Source organism: Vollenhovia emeryi, unplaced genomic scaffold (assembly GCF_000949405.1).
Source record: "Vollenhovia emeryi isolate VEMERY1.0 unplaced genomic scaffold, V.emery_V1.0 DF939171.1, whole genome shotgun sequence".
Classification (NCBI taxonomy): domain Eukaryota; kingdom Metazoa; phylum Arthropoda; class Insecta; order Hymenoptera; family Formicidae; genus Vollenhovia; species Vollenhovia emeryi.
In genome coordinates, this window is record NW_011967195.1 from 158494 (window position 1) to 171871 (window position 13378).

Here is a 13378-nt window from a genome sequence, read left to right on the forward strand (position 1 = left end):
CCTGTTAAGTTAACGGACCGATTAGATTAACTCGCGTTGGTGAAACCGGGCCATAAGCCGCAAGTAGGATTAACTAAAAGGTAATAGGTATAGAAGGGGTGTCGAATGAGCCACAAGTAGGTAGGATCATCTCTAGGTGTAGAACAGGCATTGTTGATATGGAAAGGGCATAAAAATGCACCGAGCAATTTTTAATAAAGCAGCAGCCTTCTTTACCGACTGTAGGTCACGTGGATCGCTGCCGCGACATACTTCAGAGCGCTGAGTCGAGTTTCGCGGATTCAGAGGGCGTTCGCGTCGCCTTTTCCGTCAGCTCAGCGGGGTCGGCCGCCCTGCAAGTCTTGTTGACTGTGTCGAGATTATCGCGAGTTGTGTTCAGGTTTTTTTAGTATCACAGTGACACGTTTCTGTGCACGGCAGCAAGATGATGATGGACTATTTTGTGACGAACAATTCCTTAGCGCCCGCACCGATGGGGATACAAAGTACCGCGGGCGCCGTGCCCGTCAAGAATGACAAAGGTTAGGTTTACCCTCGTCTAGGTCGGGCGAAGTTTTACTCGTTATCCTCACTCGCGTTTAAGGATATTTCAAATCTTCCTGCCATCACCTGAGAAATTTACAACGAATTTCCCGAATGTTCCGTAAATACGAAGGCAATAACAAGCCTATTGCAGTCGATAACTTTGTCTACGATTCATGATAAACATTTACGCTCACCTTTTTTATCTTGTAATGTCTAGTGCAAAGTCGTACACTTATTAGGAGAATCATAGATTATGCACGTTTGTACAATGAATTAGATACAGCGGCGGTAACAGACAAGAAACATTTGCAGCGTGATATTGAAAAAGTGATGGTAATTTGTCTATAAGGGAAATGCAGGGAAAGATACTAGGCTTATTTTACAAGGCACGCTTTGGTTTCTATCGTGCTTCAGGATGTCGATGCACTTTTATATGTAGCGACACCATTCAAATTCCCTTGGCATTTCTAAAGCGCCGTTTCACATTCGCAGGAGAATTGTCTATGAAGAAGGTGAAGGTCCATCGTTACGTTTCTGGTAAGCGGCCAGATTATGCAGCGGTAAGTTCGGATGAGGAATCGGAAGAGGAGGACTTCCTCGAGAGGCGCGTGCACAAGAGCTACGACGACGGCGAGGTTGTCGCGGACATCACCTCGTACTCGCACACGAGGGGTAGAGACGAGGACGATCCGCGTCTGCGAAGGTTGACGCGGCAGCAGAAGGAGGCGCCGACCGAGGTGCGCACGGAGAGACACAGACATATTCACGAGCCCGAGCTCATCGAGATCGAGTTAGAGAGAACGCGGGAGCGGATCAAGTTGGAGAGCTCCGACTCGTCCGAGGACGAGGAACTGTCGGATTCTGAGATAGAGAAACGGCGGGAGGCCCTGAAGCAGCGAGTGCTGTCCAAGAAGGAGACGGAGGAGGAGCTGATACAGGGCGAGGAGGAGGACAGGTCGGGCGAGAGCTCGGAGGAGAGCTCAGAGTACGAGGAGTACACGGATTCCGAGGAGGAGACTGGGCCGCGGCTGAAACCCGTGTTCGTGCGCAAGAAAGACAGGATCACGGTGATGGAGAAGGAGAAGGAGGCGATGCGGCAGAAGCAAGCGGAGGTCGAGGCGAAAAAAGTAGCTGAAGAACGAAAGAGGCAAACTCTGAGAATGGTGGAAGAGACGGTGCGGAAGGAGACACAGATGGGTAATAAGGGCAATACCGAGCAGGAGAGCAGATTGAACGACGTCTGCACGGATGACGAGAACGACGAGGTGGAATACGAGGCTTGGAAGCTGCGCGAACTTAAGAGGATCAAGCGAGATCGCGAGGAGAGGGAGCAGCTCGAGAAGGAACGCCTGGAGATCGAGCGTATCCGTAATATGACCGAGGAGGAACGCAGGCAGGAAGCGCGACTGAATCCCAAAATGATCACTAACAAGGCGGCCAAGGGGAAGTACAAGTTCCTGCAGAAATACTATCACCGTGGCGCGTTCTACTTGGACAAAGACGATTCTATATTCAAGCGCGACTTCTCCGGCGCGACTCTAGAAGATCACTTCGACAAGACGATTCTGCCGAAGGTCATGCAGGTGAAGAACTTTGGGCGCAGCGGCAGGACCAAGTACACTCACCTGGTGGATCAGGACACGACGCAGTTCGATTCACCTTGGATATCGGAGACTGCTCAAAATCTCAAATTCCACAATAATCAAGCGGCGGGGATGAAGCAAGTCTTTGACCGGCCTTCCTTGAAAAAGAGGAAAGCTGAAAATTAGATGGTACAAATATTATGCACTGCACTTTTTATTAGTTTTTTTATTTCCCTCTTTAATGCAGCAATTACAATAACATTGAATTACATCATCGAAACATACAAATATAGAACTTTCAGCATTGTTCGACAAATACAGGGTGTTAAAAAAAAGGGTGAAATATTTTAAGGGGAGTTTTTGGGTATACTAAATCCCCTTAAAATATTTTATCCTCTTTTTCAACACCCTGTATACAATTTATATGGAATAGACATGCATGAGATTATTTTATCGACATACAATTAGAACCGGTTTATATCACATTGTTGACTTGTTCTACAAATATAATAAACATGTGTATATAAAAATTACATAAATAGAAACTTTATATATCAAGTACATTATTATTCTATTATGGAAGAAATATCTTTTTTTTTATTTCGGAAATGCAGGATCTAATGCATTTTCCATATATTTAGTTAAAAATGTATAAGCTGGAAACTAAATAATTGCTGTCGACAACGTGACAAATTAGATGAAAATCGGAAGTTGAATGCATTAAATACATTCTTATAATACAAATGCCTTTTACACATTTATAACATGTCTATTATCAGATTGGCACAGAAAGAAAAAAAAGTTTATTAAGTTTGAAGCAAGATATTATAAGTCTCGAGTTTTATTAAATTCAGTATAATTCGCAAATATTTTTTCATGAAAAAACGGATACTTTTTTGGAGAAATTTGGGTTAATATTGCAATAATATTGTAAGGGCATTTCGCGAAAGATACTAGCGACTCTAGAAAATATATAATTTATGTGTAATTTATGTGTGTATTTTCAATACCACAGTACGAGCACATTTTGAAATGCACCCTACGTGTATAAAAACGAAATTTAATTAGTTGTAAACAAAATATGTACATTCAAGAAAAATTCAAAATACTTGGTTCATTGTTTTATGTTCAAAAGTTAGATATAAGAAAATGTACAAATTTTATAAATCAGTTTTTATCGATGTTTCTATTCAAGAGGGATCCTAGTGTAGAACGCTGAGAATAATCGAATTTTTGGGAATTTTAAAGAATTTTATTTAGTCAATCATTCTACAAAGTGCAGTGCTTTTATTTAAAGATTAAGGTATAAAAATATTTTTTATACTTTAATATTTAGATAAAAGAACTGAATTTAACAGTTTTTTAAATGATTGAATAAACATTCTTTAAAAATTCTTGAAAATTCCATTATTTTGAGCGTTTTATGTTAGGCTTTCCCTTTAAAACTAAGCACTTTTTGCACCAATCTGATGTATCGAAATCTGGACTTAAATACCAAGTTCTTACTGTATTACAAAACCTGTAAAGAAATAATAACAGTTTCGATGTTCATAAATCTATAAACATTAACATTTGTAAATATACACATAAACATTATATGAAACAATTCATTTGTAGAAAAACTTATTTCTCGAGTTGCAGTCTTTTTAATGCTTGTTTTGCGGCTGCGCATTTAGCCTGCTTCTTATTAACACCGAAACCATGGAAGAGTGTCTCTTTACCAGCAATGGTGATTTTTAAAGGTACCATAACCGTGCCAGTTTCTGTAATGGTTGTTGAGTCTCTGTAATCACAAATTCATTATACATAAATACATATATATATATATATATATATATACACGCACACACATATATGAAAGAGAGAGTGTATGTGAATGTGTAATGTGTACATATAATCATACTTACAGGAACTTGGGACGTATATCTGTATTTTCGTATATTACTCGTACTGGCTGCTTAGGAATATTTTTGCTAAACTCGTCTATAAAACAAACATTAAAATTTCATTTAAAAAATGACAGCATATAATATATAAAGTTAAAAGAAAAGGCACTTTTTGCTTTTTTAATTTATGCTATATCTTATTATGACTGTTTGATTTAACCATAAATTATTATAGATTAGATAAAGTATATATGTATATAAATCTTACCAATTTCTTTGTGCATAAAAGAATAGATAATTTCCCAGACTTTCGTAAGATTCTTGCCACTATCAAGATAAATACCACCGATTAAAGATTCGAATATATCACCAAGGACTTTTGGGACGTCAATATATTCCGACAAATTACATTCGTCTTCTTCAATCAACACGTACAGCAGCTGTATCACAAAGAAAAGGAAAAATATGTACATCATTTATTGTACTCGCTAGAAAATTTATATCACTTGCGTACCTCGTCATTAACCTGGAAGTCTCGGGCTTCTTGGAATTTTACAAAACGATCAATTATTTCGTGCAATTTTGGAGCGTAAGCCAATAAAGCGGTATGCAAACCATACCGTACCGCCAAGCAAGCGAATGTTATATTATTAACGAGCGCAGATCTCAGATCGGTAAGATCACCAGGACTTAAGTTGCCACAATTTTCGTAAATGTAACACGTTATCAAAAAATCTGAAATTATCCAGAAGACACAGTTTGTTAATCGTTGCGACTTTATAAAATTAGGGAAGATATTGATATCTTCCATTCTTGTATGCATTATTTATTTTCGTGTGATAATTATAATAATATGTATAATAATGGTGTATTGTGTGATGCTGTATTATAATTCTATTATCTACTCGCCGATTTTTTATACTTACCAAGGATAGCATCTCCGAGAAATTCTAATCTTTGATAACACTCGGTTATCATATTCGGTGTATAGGATGGATGCGTGAACGCCTAAAACACGATTTTGATAGTCCTATTATATAATTGTATCATATGTTGTAAATATATCACGAAAATGTGCACAAGCTAAAGTGTAAAATGGATAATTAATATAATATATTCGCAATCACGGCAATCGCTTTTGACAAATTACCTGTAACAGAAATGCTCGATTCTTAAATTTATAGCCGAACTTGGCCTCTATAGTATCAGCCCACGGCATGTAACGGTTCGGATCGCCACTACCAATTACAGGATTAGGTGGATTATCATCCAATATATTGTCAATCTTGGCATCAGCAGGCAGTATACCGAACCACTTGAGCAGCTTTGCGGCGCCTTTTATACCGTTACTCTAATGCAAAAGAATATTTTTTTAGTAATACCCTTGACATAATGCTAGTTACGTTGATACATCCTGACGTCTGAAAGTCAAAATGGTAATGTTATAATTGCAAGCTCACCCTGAGACAAACGCCAATCAGCGCTTCCACCGAATCGGCAACGGTTTTGTCGGATAAGATTTGTACACCGAGATAATGTTCGACACCAGTTTGCTTATCACCCTTGTCCCAATTTCTTACCGTGTGCTCCATCGTATTTACCGTATCTTCGCTTAGATTTCCGGTGAACCTCTCCTCTTCTGGTATTTGAAATTCGTACAATACATTTGGCGCCACCGATTCGTTCAGTAATTGCTTTTGCAAGCTGCGTAGCACAGTGAACGCGGGCGGGATAAAATTGCTTGTGGGAACAAACGCATCGTTCTTTATACGCCCGGAAATACCCTTTTTATTGCCGCAATAATAGAGATTTCGATTGCCGACAATCTTTCCTTTCAACGACGTCAATTGACCCTCACCGAACATCGGGAATGTGTCATATAAAAATAGCGATATAATGAACTTCAGGTAGGAATCGCCTAAAGTTTCCAACCGCTCCAGATTGAACATATCTAGGCCCAGTTTGGTGGTCAACGCCTAAAATTAAATCTTGCGATTACTCGTATGTAATATTAATCGTGGCACGCAACATATACGAAATAAGCTTCTGCTTACATGCATGATGTCTGTTGAATTAGGACCTTGTAAGGAAAACTGTTTATCGGAAGACGCTAAGATATTCAATGGCGGTACTGATACCGTTGACTTTTTCATGTAGCAACCGATTTTTTTATTTGTAATACTCTACACACAAATGAAATGATTATTTCAAACACATATGTATATTACATAATCGTAATACATATTGCTGTATCCTTACCTCAAAGTTTTCATCTTCATTACTTGCAGACATAAATTGATTATAATATTGAATATCGATCATTTGAATGCGCTCTATATTACGATATAAGTCCCGAGGTTCCTGATCTCTTAAGAAAGGATTACAATCTGCTTTTGCAACGCCGGCGTTGCGAGTTTATGAAAATAAGCCCCATAGGAAGACAAATATTATTATTTGTTAAATTTACATAGTTAATACATATACAGGGTGTTCGGAAATTCAATCGACAAATTTTCAGAGATTGTCGGGGGCACCACAAGAATCATTTTTTTGCAAATGAACCTAGGGTCGGAAACGTGTCATTACATTGCTACGGCATACGGAGTGTTCTATCTCTGAAAATCTGTCGGTTGAATTTCCGAACACCCCACCCAGTAGATATAAATAATACGCGTGTCGAAACGCTAAGTACTACGCACCTAATTCGAACATATTTACATCTGAACATGTTTGATTGGATTGCATTTTCTCAATCGAATCATCGAGTTCCAGTCCATTACTATAATCCTCTTCATTCAACTTATCGACATCCTCTTCTAATTCTAAGGGCGGTAATTCCTTTAGTATTAACGTTCCTAACCCAGTCTCTCTTGTAATGGTTACTCTCAAGTCTTCTGCAATTAAGTATTGACAAATTCTGTGAAGGATGGAAGGCAACGTGGTCGCTTTTAACCAGTACACAGCAGAGAAATTTGTCCTCCAACATAATTCTGGAACTAGATGTTCCTGAAGATCCTCTAATGAGTCATCTGATTTCTTATACTTCAACGGACCCTCGGGCATTTTTCTGTAAATTACATAAATTAGTTAAATTATAATAGATATCACAACGCGATTCTGGCATCTGTATACCGCACCTTGGTTTTATGTAGTTAATTTTTATTGGTAATGGTTTCACCTCCAACATAAATTGCTGCAGATTTTCTATAGTCAGTCCGTGCCTTTCTTTATAATAATGCGTATATGTGTCAAAGTCTTCATTCGGGAAACATGATTCAGGTGTGAGATCGTCGCACACTCGCGTAACTACATAGACCGCTGAGCTTCTATACATCGGAGTAACTAGTGCTAATTCGTAATCGCTAGTCTTAAAGTGAAAAGGCTGACAGGGCATAATTCGTTCTAAGCTTGATATGTCTTGATATATTTTAACAGCGTCCCAATTTATCTCCTGCATGTCATTCACTGAAACAGAAAAGTGAAAGAAAGGATTGAATAGCTTTCATTAGTATTGATACATATTAAACATGGAGCTATAAATAATAAATTTATATTAAACACCATAGTGCTAGATAGATTACTTATACAATAATAAGCAATATTATAATATAGTCATCATACTTACAGGGAACAATTAAGAAGGAATTTTCATGATTGTCGTTATCGAAAATCATAAAGCTTTTAATAACAGGAATAATATCATTGAACAATAAGAAATGAAACTTCTTAAGCAGTGCAATCTCATCTTCAGTTAATATCATCGTTGCATAGTCGGATTTTACATCGATGTTCACTTTACCATCCTTCATGAAAATCGGAAACGAGGGTATCTGATCAACGTGAGAAAAATTGTATTAATGGGACTAGCAATTTAAACTACTTTGTGAAGTGTCAGTAAATGCTTCTACCTTTGGCAAACTTTTTGTAGACAGAATACCAAAGCCATTCTTGTCATTAAGCAAATTGTAAAAAACTATTCGTCTGTTATCACAGCCCGTTATAGGATACGAAGAGGTATAATTAAAAATATGAAGATACAATGGCTGTGAAGGCTGTGGATATGCGCCATCAAACGCGAGTGGATGCTGCAAAAGCATTTTTACAAGTTAACAGCGCTCCTCTCTCTCTACATATATGTACATATGTATACACTCAAATATATATAATTATAAATAATATTTCATATATAATCCATAAATCTTATACAACACATATAGTACATGCACTTACTTTTAACTCATGTTCTCGCTTTCTTTTATATGTGCCAGGTTGATAAGTGTCTTCGTCTACCCAATTTGGGAACAAATAGCCCAAATTTTGCACCATTTCGTCGTCAGTTGCAGGTAATAACTTGTCGGTCAAGGCACCTAGTTCGTGTAATTTTATGCAACTTTTCATAGCAGCGGATCGTTTAGCACCGTCTATACTTTTCATAAAGTCGCCATCAACTTTGCTTTTCAATGGCGATAAGTTTGGTAATTTGAGAGAAACCTGTCGAGTTTATACAGGGTGTGTCTTAATTCCCGGATGTCCCGTAGATGGTAGATAGACTGGGGCAAACTGAATAGAAAAGTGTATTGAAAAGTATACTGAAGCTCGCCGCTCGCTGCGTGACAACTTTTTTTCGGCGCGCCGCTCCACCTCTCGCTATTAGATGATGCCCCACCGTTGTCTGCCGCCTTCTACGCTATCATTCGCTCAGACATTAAAATTAATTTCACGATAACTATTGCGAATTTTGCAAAATGTTATAGGACATTTCTATTCAGTTTGCCCCGGTATGTCTACCATCTACGGGACATCCGGGAATTAGGACAAACCATGTATATAAAATAGGTAAACACTGTTTGTGAATTATAAGAACTAAATAGTAAAGAATTTAATACCCTATACAATGTCGTGTTAGAATCGTCGGATTTCTTTTCTTCTATCTTCCAAACCGGAACCACAGTAACGAATTTAGATTTCAGTAGAATACTGCAATATAGATTTATCAAACTGATTGCGGATATCTCTATTAGACAACCTTCCACAACACCATTACGTATTACTGTATACGGCTCGATTTCAAAATCAGTATACAGACAGTTTGCAATATCCTCTTGAGTAGGCAATGTACGCTGTTCGCTTCGTCCCATCAAAATCTAATAATAAAAAGACACAACTTATTGACTTTTTCTCATTTCAATTAATTTCGACAAAAGTTTGTCTTTTTATTTGGATAAACTGTTGAATATACTATTGCATTATACAGTTTCGTACCATATATTTCTTTATTGAATATTATATTATCACTGAAATAGATTATATTATCAAACTTTTGCACCTTAGAACCAATTAATGCACACAATTTCTCATCAATGTTTACCATATCGGAATTGCTTACCCGTTTCAACTGTGATTCTATATTTTTATACCCATAATATCTCTGAAGAAAATCAACATCATTATCTTCTGGCATTAAAATCATAAAGTTACTCGAACTGTGGCGTGCCCGGCCCTTACTTTGAACATATCCTCTAAAATCCATTGGTAAATCATACCGTATTATCAATGTGCAAGTTGGTATATCGATACCTTCATCAACAACATCGGTCGCTACAATGCAGTTTGTTGGACCTCTTTTAAATCTGCAGCAATGCATATTTGATTATTTTATTTAATTACTTAATTTTTGCGGTAATTTTGCAAAAATATTGCTCTTTCTCTCATTTTAAATCGACTAGTGTACAGAATTTCTTCCCATATCCATGCATTATTATTTTAATATCTGAATATTATTATTCTAATGACTATTAGATTATACCGAGCTGTCTAAAGAATTTTTTTCATTTTTCTCTACTTATTAACGAAAGTCATAATATACATAGAAAAATATTTTGTGCATCTGACACATTCGCAAAATACAAGATAAAATATAATTTGCATAATTTGACTAAAATGTTTATTTCAATAAGTGTACTGTATATGATAAAATTACGTATACATTAAGAGATTGTTAACAATTCGTAAATTTTTTAATTTATCTATGGAAAAAATGGAAATGTTACCTTTGCAATACCTCTTTGTTCCATTTTGCAATACATGCAACTTCTCTACTATGTTTGTAAGGACTATTCTGAAATCCAAGTACGTAATCGGGCACAAGAAAACCGTATTGTTGCTTATCATTTTCAGACAGTATCTAAAATAATAGATTTTAATGATTGAAATATTATAAAGATTTATAAAATATCAAATATAAAAAATTAAATCTATACTTTTGCGAATTCATTAGATTATTAAATTTATATTTATGATTATTAATTTAACAGCGTTTCTTAAAGCAATTGTTAATTTGTACTATTGTTGAATAATTATTGATAAATAGCACATAAAGAAGAAACTTACTTTTAATATATGATATATAACTTGTGTCGTAAATCTTTCTTTGACAAAAATAATGCAGCAAAACTTTTCGCTTACTTTATTATGATTCAACAATATCTCAAGTAATTTATGGATTTGGTCGGATGAATATCTGAAATTATATTATTGTAATGTCAGTCAATATAAATTATTGTAGCTTGCACAATAAATTTTACTAATTTCTTAATGTTTTATACCAACTTGTACAATCGTTGTAATTCTGTGAAACATTTCATCTCATTCTCAAACAGTTTCCTAATTAGCAATATCTGCGTAATTAGATAATCCAGAACAATATCTGTCGTCTAAAATAGGATCAATAAAGTCGTTAAAATTAAATGTAAATATACCTTCAAAAATATTATCATAATTTTAATAAATTCATACTTGGTCATCGGAGTATTTTCTTAAGCTCTCTAGCTGGATCAAATGTAACAAAGCGGACTTACTTCCCCCGTATATGCCTACGAAAAAGGGATATCTTAACATGTTAAAGGTTCATTAAAAATTCAATATAAAGATCAGAAATATCGGGATTCAATGTGAGTACTAGTATATGCATATAAGTGAGTCAATTACCTGTCTGTAACGTACTCTTTTCTATGTCTTTTAAAATAGCTATTAACTTGGAAGATTTTGATTTAGGCCGCATTTGCGAGCTAGATTCACAATATATCTCATCCAAATTAAATTTTATCTCTTTTATATTGTTTGCCGCTGCCTCTAGAATAGAAGTTACCTTTTCCATTACTTTTGGAAGTAGATACTTCGTATATCTGACGATATCCTCTTTCGGATTTGTACAGTATCCTTGGATACAATCTGACGATTCTACAGTCGCTATCTTTGAGTGGAATGTTATTTCTAAATTCTGTAAAAACACGAGTAACCTTAACATCGTAAATATTAATAAATTATAAGATGATGGACTGGGATTTTTTACCCTAATTGTAGGCTCAATTTGGTCTGCTTTAATATTAGCATTCAATAATGTTGCCGACATGGCTAAGACACGTGGCTGGTCTTCCTTAGAGCACTTAGCAAATTGTTGCATAATTAATCTCATTGGGTGGTTAGACACAGCTCTATGGCACTCGTCAAACACAATCAAGTTTACTCTACTTAATTCCATATATTTGTGCATAAGCAGATCCAGAAAGATTTGCGACGTCATTACCAAAATCTGAATCATATAGTTGTAATCAATTACTCCAGAAACAAAATTAGCTATATGCTATATTATAAATTAATAGCGCAAATTAATACCTCGTGTTTTTCTATCTCCTCCAACCATCTCTGCTCCTGCCAAAAGTCCACCTCCATGTCTCCGCTATAACCTTTACAATTTAGGCCTATGTGCCTGCTTATGTATTCTGCATGCTGTACGACCAGTGCTACTGTGTTTACAACGAATATACTGCGTTTGCCACCATCCAGATAAGATCTAAACATAAAGAAAAACTTTAAGACCATTGTACAAAATCTTGTACACCAATGCCCACTAATGCCCAATGGGCATTACTTTATCTTATTATCTTGTTTTACATTATTTATCGTGTGTTATCTTATTTCATCTTTTTTTTATCTTTTATATTGCCCCAGCAAGATCTAATGCCCCAAAAATACCTAGTAATGCCCAGTAATGCCGCAAATCTGTACACCACAATGCCCTCAGCTGTTTCCCCCCTTGCATTGTATATATAATATCAAACACAGGAGAGGATACAACTTAATTGCTGGGGCTATTGAGAAAAACATCCAACGTCAGGTCAGGCCAGGTCAGGAAGAGACAAATTTTTATGAAGAGCCCACGTACCTGCGTATATCGCCGCTTAGGTGTTTCAGGAGCAAAATAGCTATGTATGTCTTGCCCGCTCCGGTTGGCAGGTAGATTATTGTGTTGTTTTGCACTGCCTTTTCGTAAAGATCTATTTGATACGCTCTTGGAAAAAACGAAGTCTCGTTTTTCGATATGAAACTCGACTCCATTGTTCCGTATCAGTTACAGTCAATCGCTGATGTTGTAGGACGACTGAAAACGACAAGATTAAGCAGACCGTTGGCAATATTTGAATGACTGATCAACATATTTCTTGCAAACGATCTGGGACTCAAACATTAATCTTTTCCCCCTGCGTGAAAAATTTTATTAACGAATTCAATATTCGTCCACGCAGGTGGAAAAGACTCACGACGGAGCCCCCGCACGAGTCTTAACTGTCAAACAATGAGTCATCCGGTTACTTCACGCAAAGTACCGTGTCCGTTTACCGCACCCGTGAAACGGTATCGTGTTTCCGCGCGTAACGGATCCTCGAGCTGCCACGTTCGCAAGCGTTTTCCTCCGGAAATAACATGCGATTTAAAAAAAAATTGAAATACGAACCATTTACGGTTCTCTGGAGCAAAAAAAGTGTACACATCGAACATTCTGTGGGCACGAGTAGAATGGCTGTTGTTGGGATTATTGTAACGGCCACGAGAGATCACGCGCGACTCGCGTGGCAGCATCGCGCGCACCCGAAAACGGTAGTGAACGATCGGGGAGAATTCCTCGAGAGTCACATACATATCAGCATGTAAGGATCACGAAACGAGACCGATTAGCATTGTCGCCGAAAGTGTTAAGACATTTTGTTCTCATTGTACAGCTGTCTTATACCCTTAAAGGCTGGTCTACAATACATGGAGTAAGCTGGAGTAAGGAGTAGGAGTAAGGAAATAAATCCATTTTGTATCTTACTCCTACTTCAGCTCTTAGGCTTACTCTCAGTGAAACAAAATGCCATCAATCAGTGTTACAAATATTTTAAAAATTATGCCCGTATTTCAGCTTCCTTACACCAAAAGCTAGAAGTTAGGGCTCTCCCTTACTCCTTACTCCATACTTACTCCACGTATTGTAGACCAGCGCTAAAGGCTGGTCTACAATACATGGAGTAAGCTGGAGTAAGGAGTAGGAGTAAGGAAATAAAA

At 36.8% G+C, this 13378-nt stretch overlaps 2 protein-coding genes across 4 annotated transcripts; one reads left to right on the forward strand and one right to left on the reverse strand.

Annotated features, from left to right (window-relative positions):
• Positions 1–297: 297 nt before the first annotated feature.
• Positions 298–2896, forward strand: LOC105563816 (microfibrillar-associated protein 1). The gene is made up of 2 exons (XM_012015744.1): positions 298–521; positions 1018–2896. Exons 1-2 carry the CDS (start codon positions 425–427, stop codon positions 2292–2294), a joined length of 1374 nt encoding a protein of 457 aa, XP_011871134.1. The 5' UTR covers positions 298–424; the 3' UTR covers positions 2295–2896.
• An 89-nt stretch (positions 2897–2985) lies between these two features.
• On the reverse strand, positions 2986–13093 carry LOC105563815 (endoribonuclease Dicer). Of its 3 annotated transcripts, none has more exons than XM_012015742.1 (25): positions 12789–13093; positions 12219–12434; positions 11669–11846; positions 11346–11585; positions 10982–11273; positions 10790–10866; positions 10604–10707; positions 10385–10514; positions 10045–10178; positions 9381–9624; positions 8881–9138; positions 8225–8485; positions 7903–8079; positions 7620–7824; positions 7132–7459; positions 6694–7061; positions 6254–6381; positions 6049–6177; positions 5455–5970; positions 5145–5345; positions 4921–5002; positions 4509–4729; positions 4263–4434; positions 4016–4091; positions 2986–3891 (listed from the first exon to the last, which is right to left on the reverse strand). In XM_012015742.1, the coding sequence occupies exons 2-25, from the start codon at positions 12389–12391 to the stop codon at positions 3732–3734; spliced, it is 4854 nt and encodes a 1617-aa protein (XP_011871132.1). In that variant the 5' UTR covers positions 12392–12434; positions 12789–13093; the 3' UTR covers positions 2986–3731. The 3 variants fall into 3 exon arrangements, with proteins under 3 accessions (XP_011871132.1, XP_011871133.1, XP_011871131.1); XM_012015743.1 differs by lacking the exon at positions 12789–13093 and adding an exon at positions 12621–12772; XM_012015741.1 differs by lacking the exon at positions 12789–13093 and having other exon boundaries at positions 12219–12611.
• Between the last annotated feature and the right edge of the window lie 285 nt (positions 13094–13378).

Excerpts from the sequence above, each read along its gene's own strand:
- LOC105563816 (XM_012015744.1), top strand. The coding sequence starts at position 425 with ATGATGATGGACTATTTTGTGACGAACAATTCCTTAGCGCCCGCACCG. Across the intron at positions 522-1,017 it reads GCCCGTCAAGAATGACAAAG|GAGAATTGTCTATGAAGAAG; the intron begins GTTAGGTTTACC and ends TCACATTCGCAG.
- LOC105563815 (XM_012015742.1), bottom strand. The coding sequence starts at position 12,391 with ATGGAGTCGAGTTTCATATCGAAAAACGAGACTTCGTTTTTTCCAAGA. Across the intron at positions 11,847-12,218 it reads CTAAGCGGCGATATACGCAG|ATCTTATCTGGATGGTGGCA; the intron begins GTACGTGGGCTC and ends CTTTATGTTTAG. Across the intron at positions 3,892-4,015 it reads GATATACGTCCCAAGTTCCT|AGACTCAACAACCATTACAG; the intron begins GTAAGTATGATT and ends TTGTGATTACAG.